The sequence below is a fragment of the Branchiostoma belcheri genome, unplaced genomic scaffold (assembly GCF_001625305.1).
Source record: "Branchiostoma belcheri isolate BF01 breed outbred unplaced genomic scaffold, Haploidv18h27 scaffold50, whole genome shotgun sequence".
NCBI lineage: Eukaryota > Metazoa > Chordata > Leptocardii > Amphioxiformes > Branchiostomatidae > Branchiostoma > Branchiostoma belcheri.
In genome coordinates, this window is record NW_017804132.1 from 2,122,855 (window position 1) to 2,148,730 (window position 25,876).

The 25,876-nt window shown below is 41.2% G+C and overlaps 5 protein-coding genes across 10 annotated transcripts in view; 2 read left to right on the top strand and 3 right to left on the bottom strand.

Annotated features, from left to right (window-relative positions):
• LOC109480293 (deformed epidermal autoregulatory factor 1 homolog) overlaps nt 1-4,438 on the bottom strand; it is a 6,956-nt gene extending 2,518 nt beyond the window's left edge. For 2 of the 5 annotated variants that reach the window (XM_019782476.1, XM_019782475.1), the window contains exons 1-6: nt 4,043-4,438; nt 3,068-3,246; nt 2,130-2,233; nt 1,423-1,637; nt 966-1,113; nt 442-710 (exon numbers count right to left, since the gene is read on the bottom strand). In XM_019782476.1, the coding sequence (XP_019638035.1) occupies nt 442-710; nt 966-1,113; nt 1,423-1,637; nt 2,130-2,233; nt 3,068-3,246; nt 4,043-4,258 (1,131 nt within the window). In that variant the 5' untranslated portion in view covers nt 4,259-4,438. The remainder of the gene's footprint in view (nt 1-441; nt 711-965; nt 1,114-1,422; nt 1,638-2,129; nt 2,234-3,067; nt 3,247-4,042) is intronic. The other 3 variants (XM_019782478.1, XM_019782479.1, XM_019782477.1) reach the window with 3 other exon arrangements.
• A 361-nt stretch (nt 4,439-4,799) lies between these two features.
• Nucleotides 4,800-8,929, bottom strand: LOC109480307 (putative transferase CAF17 homolog, mitochondrial). The gene is made up of 8 exons (XM_019782495.1): nt 8,829-8,929; nt 8,130-8,435; nt 7,610-7,747; nt 7,121-7,277; nt 6,463-6,600; nt 6,074-6,173; nt 5,542-5,655; nt 4,800-5,308 (listed from the first exon to the last, which is right to left on the bottom strand). Exons 2-8 carry the CDS (start codon nt 8,424-8,426, stop codon nt 5,212-5,214), a joined length of 1,041 nt encoding a protein of 346 aa, XP_019638054.1. The 5' UTR covers nt 8,427-8,435; nt 8,829-8,929; the 3' UTR covers nt 4,800-5,211.
• A 294-nt stretch (nt 8,930-9,223) lies between these two features.
• Nucleotides 9,224-13,575, bottom strand: LOC109480311 (aldose reductase-like). Of its 2 annotated transcripts, none has more exons than XM_019782500.1 (10): nt 13,485-13,575; nt 13,044-13,208; nt 12,630-12,746; nt 12,114-12,191; nt 11,794-11,910; nt 11,503-11,600; nt 11,100-11,193; nt 10,759-10,842; nt 10,346-10,428; nt 9,224-9,799 (listed from the first exon to the last, which is right to left on the bottom strand). In XM_019782500.1, exons 1-10 carry the CDS (start codon nt 13,551-13,553, stop codon nt 9,757-9,759), a joined length of 948 nt encoding a protein of 315 aa, XP_019638059.1. In that variant the 5' UTR covers nt 13,554-13,575; the 3' UTR covers nt 9,224-9,756. The 2 variants fall into 2 exon arrangements, with proteins under 2 accessions (XP_019638059.1, XP_019638058.1); XM_019782499.1 differs by lacking the exon at nt 10,346-10,428 and adding an exon at nt 10,489-10,571.
• A 1,080-nt stretch (nt 13,576-14,655) lies between these two features.
• LOC109480254 (alkylglycerol monooxygenase-like) lies at nt 14,656-20,126 on the top strand. The gene is made up of 12 exons (XM_019782403.1): nt 14,656-14,828; nt 15,362-15,492; nt 15,887-16,041; nt 16,432-16,538; nt 17,042-17,137; nt 17,690-17,756; nt 17,948-18,013; nt 18,276-18,355; nt 18,796-18,930; nt 19,120-19,236; nt 19,484-19,566; nt 19,922-20,126. Exons 1-12 carry the CDS (start codon nt 14,679-14,681, stop codon nt 20,124-20,126), a joined length of 1,392 nt encoding a protein of 463 aa, XP_019637962.1. The 5' UTR covers nt 14,656-14,678.
• Nucleotides 20,127-21,817: 1,691 nt separating this feature from the next.
• Nucleotides 21,818-25,876, top strand: part of LOC109480255 — a 29,081-nt gene continuing 25,022 nt past the window's right edge. Inside the window, exons 1-3 of the mRNA XM_019782404.1 lie at nt 21,818-22,157; nt 25,252-25,382; nt 25,722-25,842. Of these exons, the coding sequence (XP_019637963.1) occupies nt 21,886-22,157; nt 25,252-25,382; nt 25,722-25,842 (524 nt within the window). The 5' untranslated portion in view covers nt 21,818-21,885. The remainder of the gene's footprint in view (nt 22,158-25,251; nt 25,383-25,721; nt 25,843-25,876) is intronic.

A 25,876-nucleotide genomic window follows, 5' to 3' on the forward strand; every position in this document is an offset into this window, starting at 1 on the left:
TGACTCATGACTTGGTGAGCAGACTTTCTATGACCCTCTGCTCACCGAGTCACGTGTGTCATTTGCATAAAATGACATCACAGAAGTGGTGGATTGGCCATTCCTTGACAAAATACAGTCCAATTTTCTTGTGTTGGAAATTGCAGTCGAAACCTGCTTCATAATGACTAACATCGGGGAACAACATACAGGCACATGCTTGTTTGTTTGCTTCAGCCTTTGTTTATTCACCAAATACTCAAATCTGCTATAGCTACCTAGCAGCTTTTCACTGAGGTCATGAAGGCTGGAGGTGTCACTTTCAATTTTACTTTCATAATCTTTCTTACACTATCACTTCCTCATATCATCTTACACTTTCACATATAGTCTCACCAGTGTCGTAGGTTTCACTTTTACTTTCACATATCCTCAAGATTACACTTTAACATATCGTCTCACCTCCTCGAGATGCCACCACTGTTTCTGCTCCATGACGTCCACACTAGTGAGTGTGGGAGTGGCAGACTTGGGGGTGGGAGGGGGGATGGGGGTGATCACCAGGGTGTGGTTCTCTCCAGAAGACGGAGAAGTCTCGAAGTTTGCGGTGCCCCACTTGACGGGCGACTCGAAGGTGGGAGTGTTGACCGTGTCTCCAGATCCACCCACGTCCAGGCTGACTGAGCCGCGCTGGGTGATCACTGTGCCTGTAGGGGTGGTGGTGATCGTCACTGCAGAAATAATAAATGAATTCAGCAGTTAGGAAGTGTGGATCACACTGAAAACTGATCAAAGACCATCAAAGACATGTTAGTACAGAAAGTTTGTGTTCATTCATGTAGCTCATGAGCTATCACTATAAGGTATGCTTTTGACACAACTTAGCTCATGCACTGCTTTGTAGCTGAGAACAGTACATGACTTAAACAATAAACCTTTACAAACATGTGCATTCATCAATAAATTTATGTTAAGAAGAACCTTACCTGTGCCATCCTTGGCTAGGTTGGAAGGCTGTAGGGTGGGAGGTTTGGACAGGGACCCACGGGGAACCTTTTTTGTGGGTGTGAGCGGTTCACTCGTGGAGTCTCGTTTTCTTCTCTTGTACGGCACAAACAGTCGCACAGGGCCAGACTGAAACGGTCATGGGTGAATACTTTCATTAGGTTGGTGAATGATTGAACAGAAGTAGTTCTTTCACAGCCACAAGAGACATTTTCACAACTGTCTGCACTGTACGATAAGGATAATCAAGTTTTTCAACACCACAGTCAAATGGTATAATGTTCTAATCATAAATCAAGTAAAACAACAAGCATGCAAAAGTTGAAAACCAAATTTTACAACTGTCCTTGGGGCAGCAAATTCTACTCTACGATACTTCTAGACAAAAACGAGTTTTTCAACACCTCAATCAAATGTTAAAATGTTCTTTAGACTCACGTCACTCACCACACTTTCATCATCACAGCAGGCTGCACAGGTACAGGACGTGGCGTGGGGGGTCAGGACGCCCTCCTCGATCAGGGTGTGCAGCGTTCGCCCGCCGTATCGGATACTCCGTTTCCAGTCCTTGCTGCTAGCGCGGCCGGATAAGGCTTCGAACTCGCTCGGTGTGTACCAGACATCACCCACTTTAATGCACTTGCCTCGGCCACCTAAATACATGGTGTAATTTTGTCATGTAGTGCTTGGCTCAGGCACAGTGCACATAGAATGCACACACAATGCTATACATTTCTTGTTGTCTAAGTTCTATAATATTTTTGCATCAAAATTTCAGCATCACGACTTTATATAAATAGGGGACAGGGAGCAACTTGTTAATTTGACTGTATTCTGCCCCTATCCTGAATACATCACACTTCTAGCTGCCCTTCCACTGGTCAGGATTCTACTAGTAGAAATAATAGTAGAAGCTTGATGTCCACATGTACCTCTCTAAGTCCAGAGAATTGGGAACAGGCAGGTGGGAGTTTTGATACTGTGTTTTGTAGAATTTGTAATGCGTTCTTTTGCCGGACAGGCTTGTACTACTACCTTCTCTGGGCGGCTGGTTGTAGGATGGCCGGCAAAAGAACGCGTTAAAATTTCTACCAAACCCAGTATCAAAACTCCCACCTGCCCGGAGGCCTGCACATGAGACCCACCTGATCCCAGCTTGGACTTGTACAGCTCCCCGCTGGTGTTGCGACATCTGACAGGTAAGACTGGGAGGTTGATGGTGTCGTCCCAGGTGTATCTGAAAAAGGAGCTGAAAGGTTTTATATGCTGGGACCCTCTGTTCCCAGAAAGAGCTGACATTGTCCGTGAAAAACATGAAAAATGGATAAATTCAATCATATTTTACAACTAGACTGAATTTATCCATTTTCCACCGTATATAAGGATTTATATACGGTATACAAGGATTTATATATCCACCGTATATAAGGATTTATATACGGTGGAAAATGGATAAATTCAGTTGTATTTCACAACTAGACAATCCCTACAATGTGCAGGTACAGTAAAGGTAAATACATTACAGAATCAGGGCTGCAAATACTCTATCTGCATATCTGCACCAGACAAATTTTACCTGCACCACTCAGAATTTAGGGAGTATATTATAGTGCATATATGCATATGGTATTTCGAGCCCTGATAGCTCTTACGTATGTACATATACTACTGTACATTCAGACCACTTCCCTAAGGCACTTCCTGGCTACAAGCTGCATTTATGCAAGCAATGATTTTATTGAGAAGCTTGTTTACTTCAAAACACATTCTACAAACATCAGGTAGTCAGTTATCACTATACACAGGGCTTGTGCATATGCACTTTTGTGCACCCAAAGCTGTAGCTAGCTATATCACACTGAACGACCTGTTACACGTATACACCCAATCTTTGCACATTAAATTGCAGGAGTTGTATAATAGAAAGCTTTCTAGTGATGATGCCCCAACTGTGCTTGGTGGCAACAAGTTCTGAATACTCTACGATAGCTCTTGGAAAATACAAGTTTTTGAACACCACAATTCTTGGTAGATAACTCTGATATTTGAAGGCATGACTGTTTCTTGTTCTTGGTGTATGTACCTTGGTCTGCCATCTGAAGGTGTAGCAGGGGTAGCTGGGGTGAGGGGTGTAGCGGGGGTTTTAAGCCCGGAGTCCAAACTGGAGTCTTGTACAACGATGAAGGTTGTCTTCTGTCCATCGTGCAAGGCTTCTGTGGTGAGGAGGGTGGGTGTCGTGCCATGGAATACTTGTGATATGGCCTGGAAAATGATGGAGAAAGCACATTACAACATATGCAAGCTTATCATAGAGGCTCAGCTGTGTTAGTAGTAATTTAAATTTTTTTTATAGTATGATGCTAGGTTCAGACCTGGACCTGATCCTCTGGTCCTGAACTTGGACCTTAACCGAACGTACCCATCCGTCAGTAAAATTTTGCCAGCACCACTCAGGCTTTAGAAAGTATGGATCAAAAACTGTTCAGAAACCATTGCCATCATAATTCGTAGGTGGTGATAGTCATATATATATAGTATTTATACAGCCCATGAAAGTGCATCACCATATATATAAACCCAAATTATACATGGACTGGTGCATGTTAGGTGCAGGTAGACCTCAAAAATACCTGCACAGCTCCAATTTTACCTGCACTAACCTGCATATACAGGTGGGATTTCCAGCCCTGCAACGTTATACTAGCACAGACCCTAGCCGCCCCCCTCCCCCATTGCACAAAAATGGCCCCGGCTGCTTCCGACGCCACCAGCCTGTACCGTTTGATCATGACGCTATGTCTCCTACCAGTCCAAAAAAATCGCCCAAACCCCGCCAAATCTGACAGAAAGCCTCCACAAAACGGCTCGGAATAACATTTTGTGTTCGTTTTCAGGTCAGGCGGCTAGCAGACGACAAAATTTCCGTCGGCAGTGGAGTTAGTCGCTTGTGTAGGCGAAGTAATCAGGAGTCTGGCGGGCGAATTTCTCCGCCTAGCTGCGCCATATTGTCATGAAAAAATGCAGAAGGTACTCGGGGGTACGGCAGACGCCAGCTTACCTGCTCTGAGACGGAGGTGACGGTGACTGGCGTGCAGGTAGTCGGGATCACGGTGGACACCGCCACGGGATGAGGGTCGCCCGCCTCGCTAAAGGCGGAATCGTCGCCGCTCGGGAGCTCCTCGGCCTCGGCAAGGCCGATCGGGCCCTGCTCGGCTAGCACGGAAACTTCCGCCGCGTCGCTCCCGCTCCCGCTCCCCTCTTTATTCTCCTCCATAGCCGGGAAAAACGCCGTCAGTGTCCTCGCCGTCGTATTTTCTGTCACTTTTCTGTAGATGCGGCGCAAGTTTGGTGGATTTTTCGTAAGAAAAGTGCGGCCCTTTCGGACTTCGGTATTTTTCGGTTGTTGTTGTTCGCCCTGTCTCGATCCGACATGTCTCTTCTCGTCAAATCTCGCGCGATCTCGCGAGACGGAAACGGCGGGAAATTCGCCTTTGGTAATTTTCAAGCAGATGTCTGGCGGAAAAATCGTTACGGTATAAATAGAACTGGCCAGCTAGAGAGTCCTCAGTTGCCCAGACGCTGGCTGGCAAATGGATACTGCCTGGCCAATTCGATACTGTCTTTGCAGCCACCGAAAGGTCTGCTTGGAGATTAGGCCTTTGGTACCCTCTACCAGGCTTCCAAAAGAGTCAGAATTTTGAGATCTTTTGATTGAATTTGAAACAAAAAGCTATTTTGAGCAGTCGAACTGTTCTTGTTTATTGGGTAGATTTATTCCTATACAATTGATTTTGAAACCCCTCTATTAGCTAAGTTACACAGTGCAACTTGTACTTTGTAAAAGTGTCAAGATTGCATTGGGTTCTTTTAAATCTAACATTTAATGTAACATTAATTACATATAGACTTCCAAAAAAATTGGCTGGGCATTCCCCAACATTCAACAAATAGACATTAAAAAGGTTGAAACCATAAACTTCATATCATATCACATACTTATACAACAGTTATAAGTACAATTAATCATTATCATAATGTCATCATTCTCAAAGCTTTGTCCATCCAATTTTTTATGTGTTTGTCGGCAATTTTTATTTGGCTTTCTTTGCAGTACTGGTATCCAATCAGATCTTTATTCAGCAGTATCCTGTATGTGAGCCTAATTAAAGGAAGATAGCCATTATACATGTGAATTTTCTGCATATTTTTCTACACAAGATAAAGTTTTCATGCTTGTTGCGGATCCCCTGGCCACCAGTGGGGTGTCTCTGCCTTTATCCCAATCTCTTCACCACTGTCTTGTTTACAGTGCAGCTTTTCTTGGCTGGAGAGGCAAAAAAAACAGTATCTTTAAACTGTGCTTCACAATATATAATTTTTACTTCGAAAAGTGTTTTTCAGTTCAGTTTATCCTTGTAAGAACCACAGGAAAGAGTTGCGGCATCTTTTAACTGTAATAATCATATTTACATCTACTGTAAACTTATTTATTTTGCAAGAATTCAACTTATTAAATGTTGGAATTATGGAAATAAGGTTTATGCAGTTTTTTTTTACCTATGAGCCAGTCTGACTAGTGCTAGCCCATGGACCCCTTGTGCATGTCTGAACTTGCCGACGTTCTTTCCCTTCTCATTGCTCAGAGTAGACCCCGCCTCCAAACTGGACGGTCTGAAAAACAAGGTTTTAGACATGTCATAAAGTTCATCTGTGTTGGTACATAACGTACATGTTTAAAGTTAAAACTTTTGCTCCAACACAAAGGACGATTGTTCTCACTGCTTTTGAGCAGTTGTCTACCAGATACCATTGTCCCTAGCCTGAGTGTCAGCCAACGGATCTTGGGGAGCGGACGAAAGCTAACAAGGCTGACACCCAGGCAACATTGTCCCAGTGTTGATTGTTGAAGTCACATTTCAGAGAAGCCACGTGACAAACCTTACTGGGTCAGTCTACTGAGGAAGACCAGAGTGACTGGTCGAAAGCTCTAGTAGGTGAGATTCTTTTGTGTTGGAGCAAAAGTTTTTACATTTAATAAAATGAGTTACCCAAAATTTTGGCTGTTCAGGTTGGGTATCAAGAAGTTTACCTGTCTAAGGTGACTGGCATAAGTCTTTTCCTGATGACACCAGTGTGGTGAGTTCTAGCAGTCAGTTCCTGGCCTATGTAGCAGCCTTTGTCAAAACTCACTGGAAAGATACACAAATGTAGCAATGTGAGTATAGAACGATATTTTCAGAGAAAATGTTCTACCTGCCTATGATATCTAACCTTCGTCACTGATTACAAAACACAAGTTGCATGAGAGTAAGGATGTATTATGAGTGTTTTGAACTCAAGATAATCTGTATTTGTGTAATCCTTGTGTTGGAATAAAGCTCAATATTTTGTTATGATTACTGCCAACACAGATGAACTTTCATGATAATCTGTCTACTTATTTTACTATGGCCTTAGGAAGAAATTTGAAACTATCACCTCCATTCAGGTAGGCCAGGTTGGACTCCAGAGGTGTGCAGTTTCCAGGTGGCAGGTCGTTAACCCCTTCCCCCACTCCCAGTCTGTATCTGTGTGTGTGATAGTCCTGCTGGGTTCCCTCAGTACAGTCAAACACAACTGTACAGGGACAGAGATTTTTATCATGTTTACCAAAGGGAAAACATATTGTTTCTTCCCTGTTTCCTCTTCTTCTTCTCCAAACCAATAAGGTCAATGACCTGATGCAGACGTCTGTCACCATGGTAACTAGTGTTGGGTTACATCATGTTGCAATTTTATAGCCGGAGGGATTTAGACTCCTGTCTGACCATATATGTGAATGTGTTTGAGTAAGAATTAACAGAGCAGACCATATGGATATGCAATGGTAAACATTATGCATTTGCTTTGCAAATGTTACCTTTCAAGTTTATGTTATTTTCTGTCATATTTACCCAGGGTTGCCCACTCAGTGATAACACTGTTTTTCAGTGAGACCCTGTATAAATGTCAGTTATACCAGGGTTCTAACTGGCACCTGTTTTCCTGTCAATTGCAGGAACTTTGTGACTTGTGACGAAAACCAATCTGCCAACCTTGGCGGACAAAATTTACAACAACCTTGGGTAAAATATGAAAAATGTTTCTCCATACTCACGATTGGTCCCGCTCTTTAGCACGACCCTGTTCCCAAGGTCAGACAGGCGTGGGTCGGTGACTGATATTCCTGTGTCCGACACGAACGCAGGAGGGTCGCAGGTTCCCGGGAGCAGCGCCCAGACCGTGTACTCATCCGCCACACTGCTGATGTCAACCTGAAGAAAGACTCTCAATATTACATGTAGTCCTTTATGAACTACAGGATGCAGTCGCATGCTAGGACGGAGATGCGCAGATTATATCAAGCGATTCAAGGGCATAGCAAATAAAAAAACTATCTAAGATAAGAGAATGTTCCTGTGTGGAATACTTTACCAGTTCAACCTGTAGTAGTGACCAGATCTACGTATCTACCACTTTCTTATTCTTACTAGATCATTTTTCCCACTGACACAAGCATTAGAACCTGTCTATAGTGAATACATGTCAACATAGACCAAATTTTACCCCCTGAATAGTCCTCCTGGGTAGTTTTGACTGCACCTACCTTTTTCCTGATCTTGTACATCTTGAGAAGTTTGGTGAGTTCCGTCACCACGTTGTGATCACACTCCAACAACAGACTGGGCGGGGAGGCAGGGTTACTCTGGAGGTTGTACATCAGGATATCATACAGCACTCTGCCCTGGGGAACATAGGAAATATCATGTTATCATGGATCAAAAGGTCTGGGGTTCGAATCCCATCAGATCGGGCACTCTACTAGTCTAAAATTTCCCTTGTTCTTTTCAACGAGTACAGTGAATCAAAGCATATCATCCTGTCCTATCATTATAAAGGACTGTGACCCTTAACTGTAGTGAGCATGTTGGATGAGTGACAACAGCCGGGCTTTGAACTCCCAACCTCTTGTTCGGCAGGATCGCTAAACTGAACATACTACAAACATTGGATGATGTACCTAGAATCAAGGATATAGTTGAGTGTTGCAATACTTTGTTTTGTTTCTGTTAGAAATAAAAAAAAGGTCAGAAAACAATAAGCAAAATGCAAGAAAAGTTACCAACCTGTACGTTAAGTATCATGGTGTACAGAGCCCTGTTCTCTATAGTCAGACTGGTGACGTCATTTGTGATCAGACCTTGCAAGAACGGTAACGTATCCGAACCTGCAACTCTCACAAGGCTACGTTCTTCCAGTCGTACACATTTTGCTTTTACGTCATCCTTTGTGTCTGTTGCCGTGTTGGACAAAGTTCTGGTTGGAAAGTTTGGATATCGTATGATGCTGGAAGGTTGTAGGTTGCAGATTTTAGAGAGAAGTTTCTGGGAATGTCTCACACACACTCCCAGTCTTCCAGCCATGGTGGGTGTCTGTGGAGCAAAAAAAAGTTATTTTTTTTTTCATTGTGAAGTTCATATCATCTTATCTTACGTTACGTAATGTTATGTTCTATGTTATGTAATCTTTGCTGTTTATCACAAAGCCTTGTCAGTGAATTTCGAAGAGATCTACAAATGTAACATTAGAAATCATCTGCGAATATCAAGTTTTAAAGTTGATATCGGCTTTATTCTAGTTGCTAACATGTCAACTATCTGAATAAAAACGTATACGTAACGTTAGAGCTAGATGCAAGTAACATTACATGTAACCCCCCTCCCCCAATTGGCAAACAGCTTCATAAGTTCAGTTTAAAATGCGTAACAGCTCATGACAACACATTCTACATATTATTCACTTGTTCATAGCAACATCAAATTCACCTGTACTGAAATATCTTGCTGGGTAGAGTCTTGTTTTGCTTAAAAGTAATCACACAGTGGCAGACGATTTTTTTCTTACAAGGGCGCGGCCATTTTGATGATGATGATGATCCACCCTGCAGTTGTGCACTGCTCAGCGCTGCCCTCTACCGGAAATCAGCAGAAGTGCAAAGTGTTTTGACACCATTGCGTATGGAAATCTTTTGAAACGTTATATCTAAATGTCCCAACTTATTTGGTCTTTAGAAGCAATGAAAGAAACCAGTAATTAAAATTAACAAAAGGAAAACGACTAAGACTAAATTAAGGAGGAGGTCTTAATGTTATGGACTTAGGACTTAACGTTAGTGTTATGTTACAGAAAATTACACAAATAACATCAAAATATGGTGAGAAGTAAAACTTTATTTTGTCCACAATGAAAGACGTCGTGATGTAAGAATTTCTCAATAAGACAATGATTCTGTTTCTGTGTTTAGCAGCTTTACAATCATATAATCTTTCGGAATAACACAGTTATATATGAAAGATCACTCTATATTGTGACACTTCATATTGTAACATAATAGATTATAATTCTCATACCTCATGATTTACATAATTATTGAAAAATATCCTATTTCCAGACATTCAGTCCAACATGAAAAGAATCCAGGCAAATACAGTTTCCAGAAGTGGCCTTTTGGCTGTCTATTGAGCAAGCTGATTAAAAATTACTGAAATAGTTACCATGACATCATTTTATGATAGCAAACATTAATCAAATAAGAGAGATACTTAGTAGCTCATTTTGTACATTTCACTGACAGAAAGCACATATTATTTTCAATTGTCAAGCTTGTATACTGTTTGTAAAAGACTGGATGGTTGTTGTCCCTGCACTGAGCTCTGTCCTTGGTACTGAAAACACAGTCTCTCAGCAGACAGCTTAGAATTCTCCATTGAAGGGATAGAGTGGGTGACCTTTACACCTGAAAAAGAGGAAGAAAAGACAAAAACATGACATTTTGCTTCTGAGATATCCGTGTAACATATAGTAGCACAATTATAGTACAATGTAGTACAATGTCTTAAATCCAGAGAACTTAGTATGAATTGTAGAGGATCCTCACACTGGATGTGGAGAGTCCAAACCCCCGTGGCCGCCCTAGAAGGAAATGGTACGACGTTACATACGGGAGGACCTCCACCACCTGAACTTAGATAAAATCAACCCACAGGACAGAGACAAGTGGCGTGCTGCCATCAAGCCCCAGAAGTATTGTGAAAGCACGTCTAACCCTCGGAAGACGGGGAACAACAGACGATAAACTGGACAGTGAGTGTGTGTGTGTGTGTGTGTTGTTAAATTCAGATCTAACACTTCTGTTATGCATATTTAAAGTCATGGTGTCAAGAAACCCCACACAATTCAGCCTATGGCTGCCATGTGGGATTTGCTGTTCAAGGAATTTAAAGAAACCATTATCATTATGATAGCAAATGTGTATCATGTTGCTAACTGAAATGTTACTTACGCTGGGAAAAAAAGCAGTCGTCCATTCCTGTCTAGCTTGTAGATAGCGGACATTTCATCTTCACTCAACTCAAAGTCAAACAGCTGTGAAAGGCAGAACAATAGATTCTTGGGTATCATGTTGCTAAGTGGAATGTTACTTACGCTAGAAAAGGGACCAGACGGGCGTTCCTGTCTAGGTTGTTGATGGCTGACATCTCATCTTCACTCAGCTCAAAGTCAAAGAGCTGTAAAAAGGCAGAATAAGAAATTTTGGGGACATTCAATGCACTTATGACATTATATATCTATTTAAAGTTATAACATGAGACTGTAAGGTTTGCTGCACACACAGCAAAGATGGATAAAACCCAGAACTTTCAGATTCTAAGTAAAGAGAACCCAATGACAGCTTTTACACCTGCCACAGCTCACCTGAGAATTCTCTTGGATCCGTGCAGGTGTGACGCTCTTCGGGATCACAACCACGTTCCTCTGTATCTGCCACTTAATGCACACCTGTGAGAAGGATTGATTGAATGAATGAATGTTTGAATTAATGAAGGAAGAATGAAGGAATGAGAGAATAAAATACTAGTAACTGATAGGGGGAAAAATACTATGAAAGAATGAATCACTAAGTGAATGAAGGAATAAATGAGTGAATAAAATACTAGTAAGTGATAAATTATATAAGAGGACAAACTAATGAATGAAGAATGAATGATTGGATGACTGAGTGATTCTTTAAGATCAAATGATATTTAATAAGTCACCTGAGCCGTTGTCTTCCCATGTTTCTGACTGATCTCCACTATTGCTGGGTCTTGCAGCAGGGAGTCCACTCCAAAATCTTTTGCCTCCTGGGATCTGAAAACACATTCAAAGAATATGTGGGCTAACTAATATAGTATGCCTTTGTGACATACAAGATCATTCTCTCTCTCTAAATTATCCAACTCAGAACCAAGAGGTCCCGGGTTCCAACCTTGCCTTGCCACTGATCTTGTGTCCTTAGGAAAGGCACTTTACACGACTTTCTTGACTTCACTCAGGTGGAAATTAGTACTGCATTGTCCTCTGTGTTGGTGGCGGCATAAAATTAAGTTGAAAAAGCCTGAGTGTGCCGTCACCACATGATTAAATTTTTGGAATCAAAATTTAAAAAAAAAGTCTTACCCTGGCCTTGCTAATGGACAGTAGGCTGTCATCACGACATCTTTAGCTGTGCAGCATTCCAGTAACCGATGGCAACCAAGATACGGGTGACTCTCCACCTAAAGGCATGCAACAAACAACCATTAGTGTGTAAAAAATAGACTCTTAATCCAACATGGTTAAAAAGAGACTTGCTCTTAAAGCTCTATTTTTCTGTTTTATGCTGTACTTTCAATTCAGCATTACTTTTCCTGATAAATTGATGTTTACAAATACACAGGTAAAATTCTGAGGGGATCTATGGGGCCTTACTTGATTGACAGCTGGTTTGATTCTCCCATTGGTCAGAACCTCCTCCATCTGTGAGATGTTGAAGTTGGACACACCAATGGCCTTCACCAGGCCTGCATCCACCAGATTCTCCATCGCCTGAAAATTGGTAAAAAATTCATTATAGCCTTATATGTCATACATGTATAATTACAACATTATTGATTCATAATCAAGGATCTGTGATCAATACTCAATTTAATCAATGATCATCTAATCATCAGGTCATTCTTGATTTACCGATTCATGAATATTGATCAATGATTTATCAATCTTTATTGAGTATCAAAGCGTCATATAACCTTCCAAGTTTCCATGAAGTGGATGTCCATCATGGCCGCCTTTCCCTTGCCATCTGACGGGAAAAAGTTGTCTCCTCTCTGTAAACAAAAACAACATGTAAACAACAACATGTTAAGTAAACAATATTGAGGTTGTGAATTCCTTGATCAGACTAAGATTGAATATTTATGTTTATCTTTGCAGAAGGAAAACATATTGTTTTTGCTCAGTTTCTTCCTTTTCTTCCATTCCAAACAAATAAGGTCAATGACCAGGACCAGATGTCTGTCACCATAGTATCTGTTGTTGGGTTACATAATGTTGCAAGTGCCATGCAGAACTGAGTTCAAGAGGGGCTCTGAGTGGATTGGTCACCATACATATGAATGTGTTTGTCTAAAGAATAAACAAAGCAGTACAAAATATAGCTTGTTAAGTTGGGCCATGTGAAGGTAAACATGCTTTGTTACGGTTCTAGTCTCTAGTGATATGTTATGGATCATAGAATGTTAATTTAGAAAAGTATGTGAACCTACAGCCCTGGCTGCAGGAAAGTGCATGAGGTACAGGTCCAGATAGTCTAGTCCCAGGTCGGTTAGGCTCCTCTGACAGGCTGGGAGCACGTCATCTGGGTGGTGTCGAGTGCTCCACAACTGAAAACCAAAAAGAAAAATTATTTATGATATTGCCCTGATCATGAGCCCACAAATACCAATATCATGTACTGTCTAACCAAGATAAAATTGGCATAGTGTGTCTGCATGTAAACGGAAGTGGAAAAGTAACTCGAGAAGTGCATCAAAATAATATTTGGTACGTCGGTTAGATATTGGCAAAATGAACAAACGATCAGATTATTGTCCCCCTAGCAGCTTTCAAAGGTACTGCAGCAGGACTTCAGGTTTTGATATCATGCATTCTGGACATGTTAGGATCACGATTTTTCACACCTTGGATGTTATAAACAGTTCCTCCCTTTTTAACCCAGTGGCAAAGTTCTCCTTCAGAGCTTTTCCGATCTCCTTCTCGTTCTGATAAAGTTCTGCAGTGTCGATGTGGCGATAGCCCAAGCCAAGGGCTGTCTTTACTGCTTGGTAGCAATCATTCTCTCGAGCCTGAAAAATTTCACATAAAATATCAGGTTTCACCCTTAGATATACAATATGCATAAGGATCCAGTGTCCCTATGTTTCAATTCCCCTACATTCCAAATCCAACACCAAGTCCTTAACATTTGTATACTAGTATTCTCACACCCAAACTATGTTCCAACACCCCTATGTTAAATTGACACCCTATATTCTGACACACCTACAATGTATGTTACATTGACATCTCTATGTATACCAGTATATGAAATATGCTCGATACAACATGATAAGAAAGCTTACCTTCCATGTGCCCAGACCTAACAGTGGCATGGATGCCCCAGTACACAGTCTCACAACAGGCCAGCTCATGTCTGCAATTTCTCACTGAGTCACTGTGTCTTCTCAACTTTAATTACCTAGAAATAGAATTAGCAAACACATATTAGTTAATTAGTTACGTATAATTTAGTTAATCAATATTACTTAATTATGGGAGAGGCCCTTGACAAGCTATTTAGAGCAATAAAGTGCTTCAAAATATCTACTCAAAAGGAGAACACAGAAAATAAAGTTTTCGTAGACATCCCCTCAAAACTTTTCAGATGGACCAGTCCATCGACCCCGCCCACTTTTGGCACACTAGTAAGGACAGGATTAGGGTCACTTGCGGGTCAAACACACGTTTCGTCTGTTTTTTTTTCAGAGCACAGCACACATGCTCTAGGCTATATAAAGTGTGGTTAAACTTACCAGCTACGTTTTGGACGTAGCGGAGGCCTAGAACCACCCTAGCCTTGGTACTAAAGTGCCCTTAAATGCCGAAATCTCGTAAACCTTATGTCAAAGCTTCCGCGTCTGACGAAGCGTTCCTCAGTACTAGAGGACGAAGCACGCAGTATCCATCCGCATCCCGCAAGTACCGAGGCAATTTGCTCGGGTCGCAAAATAGTGCGTTCAAAAAGGAAAGAAAATCGCCTAATATATGACATGTAGAACCTAAATAGTATTTATTTTTAATTTAAGTAGAGGTGACTGAAAAACGTTTGAAACGACTGAAAACACCCGTGCGACATTCAGCGTTGACCCGTAGTCCATCTAGGGTCAAGGCCACCTGTTACAAAGCGTTGTAGCCTGTGTTTACACAAGCTCTTGCTGCCAGGGCTATATTGACTCCCTCTACGTGGCAGCTGATAAATTTAAGTCAGAAACGCTCAAGTGCTAACCAAAATTGATCTCAACAGATTTTGGGGCACTTCGGAACGTATAAAATGAGAACAATCACAAGAAAACCATAGAATCATAAGATATCATAATTGAGAATAACTTGAGTATTGTAACTAAGAGAATCATAATATATTCTAACTTGTCCAATATAAGAGGCCATATTTAATAATTATACATATGCGTGTCCGACCCTCTAGATCGTCCTGCCTGACATCTGCTTGGAGATGACGTCAAAGGTTCGAAAAAGAGGTCAACAGAACAACAAACAAAATGGCGGAGGCAGAGCTGAAAGTTCAGGAGGTGTTTGCGGGGAAGGGGGGACCTCCGTTCCTGACAGGGCTCCGGAGGATGTTTTACCTCGTCACTCCCAACGAAACGTCTTTCCAAACGTTGGAGGAGGTTCCGAAATACGTGCAGCAGGTTTTTGCTCTTTTATTTTCTCCCTTTTCTCAATATACATATACGTAACTTTACACTTTGATGAACTTTGACCAACTGTTATGCATGTATAGACCACATATAACTTTATAACCTAATGATTTGACCAATATACTCACTTACCTAGCTGTAAGTTAGTAGTTAGCAGTCATTAGCAACCTTATCCCTTGGCTAATTTTGTTGTACTACTTATAATCATAAGATCATAGATACCTTACGAAAGTCGCTGACAGTACTTTGCCCTGTGTAAATTTTTGTATTAGGGTAAACACAAGCGATGTGCAATGTGTGTGTGTGTGTGTGTGTTTGTGTGTGTGTGTGTGTGTGTGTTTGTGTGTGTGTGTGTGTGTGTGCGTGCGTGCGTGCGTGTGTGTGCGTGCGTGCGTGCGTGCGTGCGCGTGCGTGCGTGCGTGCGTGATGTACACAAATGCATGTGTGCATGCGCAAGTGTTCTATGATAAGATTATTTACAGATTTATCAGAAATTGAACTCATTACAAACAAAATCTTCCCAGGCTGCCCCGTGTTTTTTCGGTATGATCCTGCTGGAGTTGTTGGTTGCTTCCCTGAAGAACAGACGCTCCCCCACCCGCCTGAACGACTCCATCAGCTCCATGTCTGCAGGAATGATGTCAGAAATGACAAAGTAAGTCACTAGTGAAGGTTAGATATTCAAACATTGACACTCATACTAGTCATAGACGATTCCAGTGTTAGAGGTACATGTATCTACTTGCAGTCTGCATTTTGCAAAGGCCTTGAAATATTGCAAAGACAATTAAGAAGAATTACGCAACCTGCTATGTTGCAAGTTGTTTTCAAATCAGGCTAGGGGTTTCTATATGTGTCACCACAATATTGTTAAAGAGATTATGTGTTTGACTACTAGTATATATCAATGGCCAGGTGGTCCTTATGTAGAGGTGGTCACTTGTACACGTTTTGCTGTATATTATGTGACATGCAGTAGCCCTTATAGTTTTACAGATTTGACTGTACACTGAGTAACTCTAATTACACTCCGTTTGTCCACCATACAGCTTGGCATTTTCCATGGGTATCTACATGACTGCGTATGTGTGGGTACATGAGAACTACCGGCTGGTGGATCTACCCTGGGACTCCCCCCTCACATGGTGGGCAGCCTTCATAGGGGTAGAGTTCTCCTACTACTGGCTGCACAGGATGTCACATGGTAGGGAAACTATTTTTTGGCTACACCTCAGGGGCGCAATAGCTCAATCAGGTAGAGTGCTCGCTTTGTAACTGGGAGGTTGTGAGTTCAAACCCCAGCCAAGTCATATCAAAGACTTCAAAAATGGTACATATTCTAGCACTCAGCATCATATATAGTATGAGAAAGAGTGTGGGAAGGTCAAACACACAGCACTACCAGCGGGCTAGCTCCCTGCTGTAGTGATTGCACAACTGTGTGGCTCACCCCTATGCTCTGCACAGTTTTGAATGGGAACTGTTTCACTGGGGGGCAGCCAAAATGATTTGGTAGATTCATAGAAATACAGTCAAAGATGTATGTAAGATTAACAAACATCACATACAGTATTCTCATTCTAATGTTATACAGAAGCAAACATCCTGTGGGCGTCACACCAGGTCCATCACAGCTCAGAAGACTACAACCTCACCACGGCTCTGAGACAGTCTTCTACTCAGAAACTTGGAACATTCTTTGTAAGTATCAAAAAACATGATGGCAAGGGGTCTTGTGGTAAGGACTGTTGACTTCAAACCTAAGGGTTCTGGGTTCAAATCCCTGGCAGGCCTCAATGTTATGCCCTTAGAAAATTAAAGAAAGTTAACACCTAGTTTCTCACTCAACTTAAGTGAAATCGGGTACCTGTACCTTTGATTAGGGATGTCTTCTCAGACAAGACTAAATACTGTTGCCGCTAGAAGTACGAAGTGACTTGGGACCAGTTAGATTTCTTGCCTTTGCAGTATGTTAGGAGAATGTCCAAATGTTGCTTTTCTCTCTTAATAGGTGGTAGATTGCAAAAGGCTTTATAGAGAGTGAATCTTAGCTAGAATAGGACAGATACAAAGCTTAGTATCCATAATAATAAATAATAGTTGGAATGAATGACTTTAGATCCGTAGTTTCTATACTTTGCTAGACTGGTTGGTACCCGTAGATGATATCAACATTAACCATGTATTTATTTTTTTTATCTCAGTTGTTCCAGCTCCCGATGGCTTTGTTGGTTCCTCCGGCTGCATTCTGGGTTCACAGAGAGTTTAACCTGTTATATCAGTTCTGGATTCACACTGAGGTACTAATATTGGAACTACTAATACGTTTTTATTCTAGTGATTTACATGTGAAAATGTCTCTCACTGTCACAACACAATTCAGCCATTCTAGCTGCTATGTTTGCAACACAGTTGACATAAACCATTTATATGTATACTGTAAATTTATTTTGCTTTCACTATAGCTTTGTTTTGCTGCTGTGGAAGGAAATTGAGTTTTTCTCAATGTTTTAAATTTGTAGGTTTGACTTCTTTTCTTGAAAGACAACTTACAGTGAAAGGCAAAAAATACCGCTTTTCTGCAATGTGTGGATTCTGTGCTGTAAAAGGAGAGTAGTGTTCTTCTTGTCTGTAAACATGAATGGAATATTAACTTGGTGGCTTCGTTCTTCCATAATCGCAGAAGAGATAGTTTGCAGCTTTAAGAAATTTTGTCTTCCACTGTATTTGGCCTGCAGAATGGAATTTGGTGGCTTCATTTTTTTTATATCATGGAAGGGGCAGTTTGAAGTTTTAAAAAATGTCGTCTTCCCCTGTATTTAACCTACAGTATTTATTTGCCACCTGTACAGCTTGTGACGTCCCTAGGACCCTTGGAGTATGTCCTGAACACCCCCAGTCACCACAGGGTTCACCATGGTCAGTTGTCTTGTCATGTACTGTAGTGTTGTACAGTTTGTTTTGTGTTAACTAAGAAAGAGCAAGAAAGGTTGTACTGGATCTCTATTGATTATAGTCTTTCTTGGTAAATCCGCTGCCTCTTTAACTGTATAATTATCATCTGACAGCAAACTGTTTGGTATGTAATGCTGTTCTTTTGTGTCCCAAAGGAAGGAATCCCTACTGTATTGACAAGAACTATGGCGGCACACTCATTATCTTTGACAGGATGTTTGGTAATTATAAGTGACTTTTATTTCTTGCAGTTCTTTTATAATAGCTGTAGATCTTTTACTAAGATTTTCATCCTAAAATTCTGCTGTATATTACTGAAATAAATATTAAGTTTGCTGCATCACCAGTTTGTCTCTAGCAGCTTTACTTAGCTTTAGATTTGCTCTTTATATTTCTAGGATTGCTAGAAAAATATACGTACACTGACATAATACATTTCTTTTGTTACATGTATTTGATATGATACTATTGAATTATGTATAGGTACGTTTGCTAAGGAGGAAGAAAAGGTAGTCTATGGCCTGACACACCCACTCAACACATGGGACCCCATCTGGGTGCAGGTAAGAATATCACATACTAATAATTACATAATGTTGCACAAGAATTTTGCCTGTTACAGACAGTATCTTTTCTGACACAACATTTGAAAACTCATTGTTAAATACATGTTAAATACACTCAACCTTAAATGTGATGTTCTGCCAATTTGCATAGGCTCATGAGTAGTATATTCTACCAACATGACACATAAACTCTAACTTCTTTTGCATGGATGGGACATTAAGATGGAGGACCTGTGCTAGAGCAAAACCACATAAGCTTGTGGCTAGCCACCGCTTTTATTAAAACACGTAAGTGTAGGGGTAGTGGTCCTTCCCGGTATCAGTGGATCCTACTGTGCAAAACTATTAAGCCTTAAGTTATATACTTATTGTGTGCACAACAAACAAAAAAGACTAATAATGCATTATGTCTATGTGTGTGTGTTTCCCATGTCCAGGTCTGTCACTATACACACATCTGGAGGACATTCTGGGTGACTCCAGGCTTGGCTAACAAACTGTCTGTCCTGTGGAAGGGACCAGGCTGGGAGCCGGGGAAACCTCGGCTGGGGTGCATCGAAGACATTCCTAAGGTAAATTGGGGTCGTGTGGTGTATGTGGTGTAACCATAGAGACCCAAGAGGTCCTGGGTTCGAATCCTGCCCATATGCAAATACCTGTATGGCTGGTTAAGTTACAAAAATAGATTATCTTCATTCAGACTAAAAACACAATGACAAAACTCACAAGATTTTTCTTGGTTGTTGTTGCTGTGACTTTAGGTGAAGTACCCAGAGCCTAAGTACGACACTAAGGTGCCTGCCCTGTGGTCCGTCTACGTTGCTGTGCATTTTTTCCTGGCCTTGGTTTTGTACCAGGAACTATTTGCTGTGGTTAAGGTAGGTGGACAAACGTTGATGCAATAGAAACCTAAAGATTCTGTAGCAACACCCTGTGGTGTTGTGTTACATTATGTAGCAGAACAAAGTTGAAGAGCATGCTCACCATACATACGAATGTACTTGACTTTGAGTAAGAATAAACAGTGCAGTAGTTTGTTGGGCTAGACCAGGTGAAGGTAAACATTATTCAGTTACTTTGGAAATGTTACCTTTCTAATTTTCTAATTCCTGGTGCTGTTTCCAGGTCCTGACTACAGCTGCCATGCTGGGAAGGGTCATGTTTGTGGTCTGGACTCTGGTGTCAGTAGCTGCCATCATGGACAGGAAGTATGGATAACATTGTGACAGTATTAAATACTGATTTTACAGATCAGTTTCTGATTCATTCCTCAATTCAGCTGTATTACAGATACAGTGGCATTTAAATTGTAATTTACTGAAAGTGAATAAGCCATACTTTCCAAGCAGAAGAATGGATTTTGGCTTATTTTGGGCCTTTTTTAATGCTTTTTTATCAGGCTTTCTTTTTTGCACTGGTATCTTTTTTTTACGCCAACCCCCAAGAAATGATAAGAGTGCTAAAGAAAGCCTGATAAAAAAAAGCCTAAAAACATGCCAAAAATAAGACAAAACCCAAACCTCTGCTTGTAGAGTAAAGCAGTTATTCACTGTGTTCTTCCAGACCCAGTGCACCAGTAGTAGACTTCACGCGCTGCCTGATGTTTGTTCTTGTTGTCATGACGACCAGCCTGTCGGGATCGCCCGCCGTCATGCTCCCCTCCCCACTGCTGAATGCCATGGTAGCCTGGTACCTTCTCTCCGCTGCCATCTGGGGTGGCAACTATCTGGTTCCAGCCTTTAAGGCTAAAGCAGTTAAGGCGGACTAAGGTGTTTGTTTTTACACAAATCTCCAGGCAGGTTGTCTGGGGAAAATGATCTTAACCAACCAGCCAGACAGTATAGAATATCCAGTGGTTCTGTTGTATCCAGAACAGTGCTGATTCCAGAACCATGCTCAGGCACGATTTTGGATAGTCCACGCATATCCAGAACCGTACCTGGGGCAAATCTATGTTGTGAGTGAGTGAGTGAGTGAGTGAGAGTGACTTCATGGAAGCTCAAGAATCATACAAACCCTGTTTATGATTTTCAATGACCCTTAAAAGGCAAGATAAACTGCATCAATGCATTTTTGATATGATATTCTATGGTTACCCTTAAAACACTAGTATTTTAGATGTGCCATATCAATGCAATTGTGTATGTCATTAATGTATTCATACTACAACTTCCAAACATAGGATTCATAACTGATTTCTTATGTATAGATATTATGAATTTTGAAGAAAAAAACGAGACTCAGGCCAGTTGTAATGTGGTAAGTTGTAATCTTACCATAACTGTACACACAAATTCTGTTATATTATGCACACACAAAAGGCACCCAAAGATTTTAAAAGAATCCTGATACAAAAGATATAAAAGCCAGTACATTTCTTTAGTAACAACTCACAAATTATAATATCTGTTCTGAAAATTGAATAGTTAATAAGCTATGTACAGATTATAATAATTACAGTGACTATTTAAAAAAGAGTATATTTAACACCAATGTACATATATTTTTGAATTGCCTTATAGATTATATCTTATAGATATTAAATTATTTCAATTAACATTCTTATGCACTTGATATACTTGAAAAATATGACACAAACAAAAACATGAAACTGAATTATTCCACTGGAATATATAATATATATAGATGAAAGTTAAAAGCCTCAGCATTTCTCAATATGACTCACAAGTCTTTCTAATAATTCCACTATACACACCTGGTAATCATGCTTGAATAGATACAGTGTTCTGAGAGGTGAGAGTTCAAAGCCTGGGCATTCCCCAATCTGAATCACAGGTCTTTATATATATAGTTACGGCTTCAATAACACTGAGCCACAGGAAATTTACTCCAGACTAACATACATGTAGTTGAACCCGGTGGCGATATGTTGAATAACACAAGCTCAAACCACTAGGCGACCGAAACTTAATACGCAAATGAACTGACGTCATTTGCAAAATCTACTTTCATTTTCGTGATAAATTGGTTTGAGATTGTCTTTTCGAAAGAAAAAACGACTCATGTTTGGTTTTCCTGGATATTCATGGCATCCTAGTTATCACAAATGTTGAATTCTTAAACATAAGCTTAGCTTCATGGTAATTGTTTCGTGTTTTTCGTTAGTATATACATATACCTGGGTCTTTCCAGCATGACTAAGCGATGTTCAATAAACAGTCCACTAAAGGGTTGATATGTGGTTTTATAGTTACAACTATGGGTTTTTCGGAGTACATTGTGCAAGAGTAACGTGTGGGTACCAATGCTTTAAGGGAAAAGTTAACTTCATGGGCAAAATTCTGACCCCGTTGGGAAATTAGCGAAAAACGAATTAGTTGTTAAAACTGTGCGGTAAGGATGAAGCTAATGGACCCCATATTGACCCTCAAGCAAACGTGACTACTGGAAATCCCCACAAAGACTCACCACGCAACGGATAAAAACGGGAACAACCAAACCGTTTCCACAGAGTGCCCAAGTGCTTGTTCCTTCTTGGGTTGCCAAGCGTTCTCGGTACAGTGGACATGGCGTTGTCCAAACCCGAGTACAGTGTGGATGAGCTGAAGCCGAAAGCAGGTGGGAAACCTGTTAAGGGCTCGTCCATCCCGCTCATTCTGCCAAACGACATGAAGTACAACGCGGCCACCGGCGGAGTCGAGAAGGTACCCGACGCCCAACGGACAGGCCTGTACGTCGTTCCAGAGGCCTCGGATCTACTGGAGGGGATCGAGGAGCCCGTGAGCGTCCTGGCAATCTGCGGGCCCTGTCGGACTGGGAAAAGCTACATCCTTTCCAGGTAATGTTCCATTTTTACCTTCGCCAAGAAGGTTAACGTTATGTTTTCAATAGCGTTTGTGTGTGACGTGTGTGTATGTGTGTGGTTTAGCACGATAACTCAAGAAGCATTGGATGGATTGTCATGAAAGTTAGTAGGTGGGTAGGTCTTGATGAGACCTGGAAAGGATAAGATTTTGGGCCCCCTGGCAGCTTTCCTAGGTGATGCAGCAGAACTTTCGGTTTTGATATCTCATGATCTGGACATGCTAGGGTCATGAATTTAGATGGTAGGTAGCTCTTGTGCTGGGGAAGAAGTCACATGAATTTAGGCCCCCTGTCAGCTTTTTCTGGAACTGCAGGGCAGTTTGTTTTAAAATCTTCGAGGGAGGATACTCAAGAACAGGCTGACGGATTTTCTATAAATCTGCTGTATTCCATGAAAGGCCTATGGGACACTTCTGACATGATTGATAATGAGAGGAACATCTGAAAAGGTAGATTATGTAAATGAGACCTAATGTGCATAATTAAATCTCTGTTAAGATAAGGCTGTCATTACATGGAGTATATGATTAACTGATATAATCCAAGATGGAAATGAGGATCTTATTTTCATTATTAATGAGAGAAAAGTATAATTCTGTCGGTAGGAATGGTTAAAGGCATCTAATGCAGTTTTTAGGGCTTGGAAACCCGATTTTTCAAAGCCAACATTATAGTCAGTCATGTACATACTAAGTTGAAATCACACTATCCCAGTGTATATTGACCCTCGTGAAGCAAAAATCCCCAAATTCTGACGGAAAACGTTTACTGGAAGGGCACTGGGCTGATTTTTAGGGTGCCTCCCAGAAAATAAATGAATCATCTTGGGGCTTGTTTCTGTAGTTTCAAAATGTCCGAAATATGAAATACTGATTTAAATGTGCTAATGTGAATATCACATATGTGTCAATATCACAAATATTGCCTTATTCAGAATATTTCCAGTTTTGCTGACCTGAAATCGCATTGGATACCTTTAACATTATTTGGCGAAATTATGAACTGTATTTTGCAAGGAGTGCGTAATGCCTAACTGGCAACGCGCGTACCATAATTATGATGACTCCTTTGCTGTGTCTTGTGGTAACAGAATTACTAAGGGTAGCTATACATGCGTAGGTATATCGCGCATAGGATTCTTATGTTATAGTCTTACATTTTTCCACTTCTCATTTATTGGTTCGGCATGAACACGATAGGCGAACAGCCAGAGATCCCAACTAGGGATGGCTATTATTAAGGGCTAACCCAGTGAAATAATACAATTTATAGGCTACATACACAATGGATAGGATAATGAGTTACAAATTTACATTGGTATTTACATCTAGTCATACATTTTACATTTTTGCACAGATTTTTAATATGACGTCTTCCAAAGTAGAAATCCTAACATTTCCTAGTATTCAAAAATTTAACGAGGCAAGGTAGTCTCCATTGTTGGCGAAATTTCATGTTGAAAGTCCACCTTTTGCAATGTTGCACTATTGAAGGAAATAGCGCACACACGAACGCTTCCAAAAACCTTCTTGGCGAAATTATTTGCAGTCTGTCCACCGTGACACTGTGACAGTGGTCTTTGTTCTTGTGTTGAATCATCAAAAATTATTTTTGAATTATTTAGCAGCTATAATATTGCACTATTGTGTCTGGGCATCAGTTTGACTGTATGTCTGACATGTCGCATGTGTAAAGCCCCACCCTAGCTGAGGCGACCCACACACGAGACGGTTACATTGAAGCCACCATGGGAGATGGAATAAGACACCCCTTCAATGGAGGCCAGCTACATACCTTTAGGCCGATTTCTAGTATTTATTCAGCCTGAAAAGTAATCTGGTGGAGACTATAACTAGTCCGTCGGACGTTTTTACATTTTTAACCAAGATTGTCGTCGAATCAGACACCGCAAGGTTCTGGTAATTGACAGAAAAATGGGCACTGCCTAGGTTTCTTTCTTCACACGCGACAGGGAATAAAGGGTAGTCAGCGGCCCAGTGACAGCATTTGAAGATGATGCGTATCCAGCTCACGGTCTTGTGGTGAAAAAGGCTGACATTGACTCTTTCCCACGGTCGTTTGGTCCCAGTGAAAATCCTTCAGTCGATGGAAAGAAAAATGAGGAAATGGCGGTGTTATGTTTTGACATAACAATGGTGGCAAATGAATGGACTTTTATTTTCTACCACTAGAAAGTCCGGCACTATTTACAAGGTTACACTACGCAATTTTCTTGAATTTACTACAGTAATTTGGTGCGTCCAACCTGAGCTAAAAGATCAACTGACATGAAAGCTGCCATGAAAAGTTGATAGGGAACAACAAGTGAACCCAGCATCGCTATGACTTGACTCTGTTGACGTAAATAAAGCAAACAATTCGCGATCGGCTGGCAGGGTCATGGGTGGCAGCAACACTCCTTTGTTCTCCGAGTTTACTGTTTGCATAACACAAAGCTGCTGCCGAGGACGGTAGCCTGTGTTTACACCATCACAGGGGTTAATTTAGCGCGATTGACAAATGTAGTCAGGCTACGCACAATGGTACGGACAAACAAATCTTATCGGCAACGTCACAGCACGGGAATTTGTATAGCCTATAATTACCTGGGGGGGGGGGGAATTCCCATCAACAACTTGAATATCGTATTTTTCACGGTCCTTGATGCAAAAAGCAAGAAACGTTTGAACCCTATCTAGACTAGGCTTTTTTGGGAATGAGGGGAGGGAGGCTCATTCGCCCCCCCCCCCACAGGACTCGTGAAAGGTATGTCGTATGACCACCAAATTTTCTAATGACATGGTCAGCCTTTTTGGATTTTGGCCAATGACGCCATCAAATTAATATAAATTATACATAGGGTTAAATCCTGTGGCGTGATATGAAAACCTAAAACACGCAGCAGTCGAAGACATTTTTCTCTAGTTTGTGGAGTGCAGATCTTAAAATATGATATAATGGAGGTTTCTTTACTATTATTGTAACGGTTGGAAGGAAATCTTGCAATTGAATAAAGATGGCTTATGATGCCTGCTACATACATGTATCTCTTGAAATGCCTTTCACAGGATGCTGGGTACAGCTGATGCCTTTGCACTGGGCCATCGCATGGACCCCGAGACGTTTGGTATCTGGATGGGCACCAAGGTGCTGAGAGGGAAGGACTTCACTATCGTGCTGCTGGACACGGAAGGAATAGGTACGTGGGGCTGTTTAGGACAGTCCTGGGACGTTATACATGGTCCAGTAACAATGTCAGATTCTTTACAATAGATAGTCTCGAAAACACCATTTGTACTTCGGCTGAATTACAGCTAGACCAAAAAGTGCCATACTGCTCCGAAATAAGAATGATGTGCTGGCGGTTACACCGGCTATACAGAAACAGATCTCCCCATTCACCATTGTAGGTAGACTGTGTCAATTTCAAGTCTTTGTCAAGGTTTTTACGTACTCTATAGATATCATAATGTATAAAACAGATTATGTATTTATGTTTGGTTGTTTGGCTGACACCACATGTGCATTCAATCCTCAGACGCGGTCGGTGCCAGTGCCGGCCAGGACGCCTCTATCCTGGTGCTGACCATCCTGCTGTCCTCCCAACTCATCTACAACTCTCAAAATGTCCCGCGCAAGGGAGACCTGGAAAAGATGCAGTGAGTACATGAACTATACAGCACATGCTGATAT

Coding starts and splice junctions, on each gene's coding strand:
- LOC109480307 (XM_019782495.1), bottom strand. CDS start 8,426: ATGGCTGGAAGACTGGGAGTGTGTGTGAGACATTCCCAGAAACTTCTC. Junction 6,174..6,462: donor CCTGGCCTACCTGAATGGAG/GTGATAGTTTCA, acceptor GTATCTTTCCAG/TGAGTTTTGACAAAGGCTGC. Junction 5,309..5,541: donor CTAGTCAGACTGGCTCATAG/GTAAAAAAAAAC, acceptor TTGCCTCTCCAG/CCAAGAAAAGCTGCACTGTA.
- LOC109480311 (XM_019782500.1), bottom strand. CDS start 13,553: ATGAGCTGGCCTGTTGTGAGACTGTGTACTGGGGCATCCATGCCACTG. Junction 11,911..12,113: donor ACTTCATGGAAACTTGGAAG/GTTATATGACGC, acceptor ACCAATTTTCAG/GCGATGGAGAATCTGGTGGA. Junction 9,800..10,345: donor CGACTGCTTTTTTTCCCAGC/GTAAGTAACATT, acceptor CCTCTTTTTCAG/GTGTAAAGGTCACCCACTCT.
- LOC109480254 (XM_019782403.1), top strand. CDS start 14,679: ATGGCGGAGGCAGAGCTGAAAGTTCAGGAGGTGTTTGCGGGGAAGGGG. Junction 14,829..15,361: donor TTCCGAAATACGTGCAGCAG/GTTTTTGCTCTT, acceptor AAATCTTCCCAG/GCTGCCCCGTGTTTTTTCGG. Junction 18,931..19,119: donor GCATCGAAGACATTCCTAAG/GTAAATTGGGGT, acceptor CTGTGACTTTAG/GTGAAGTACCCAGAGCCTAA.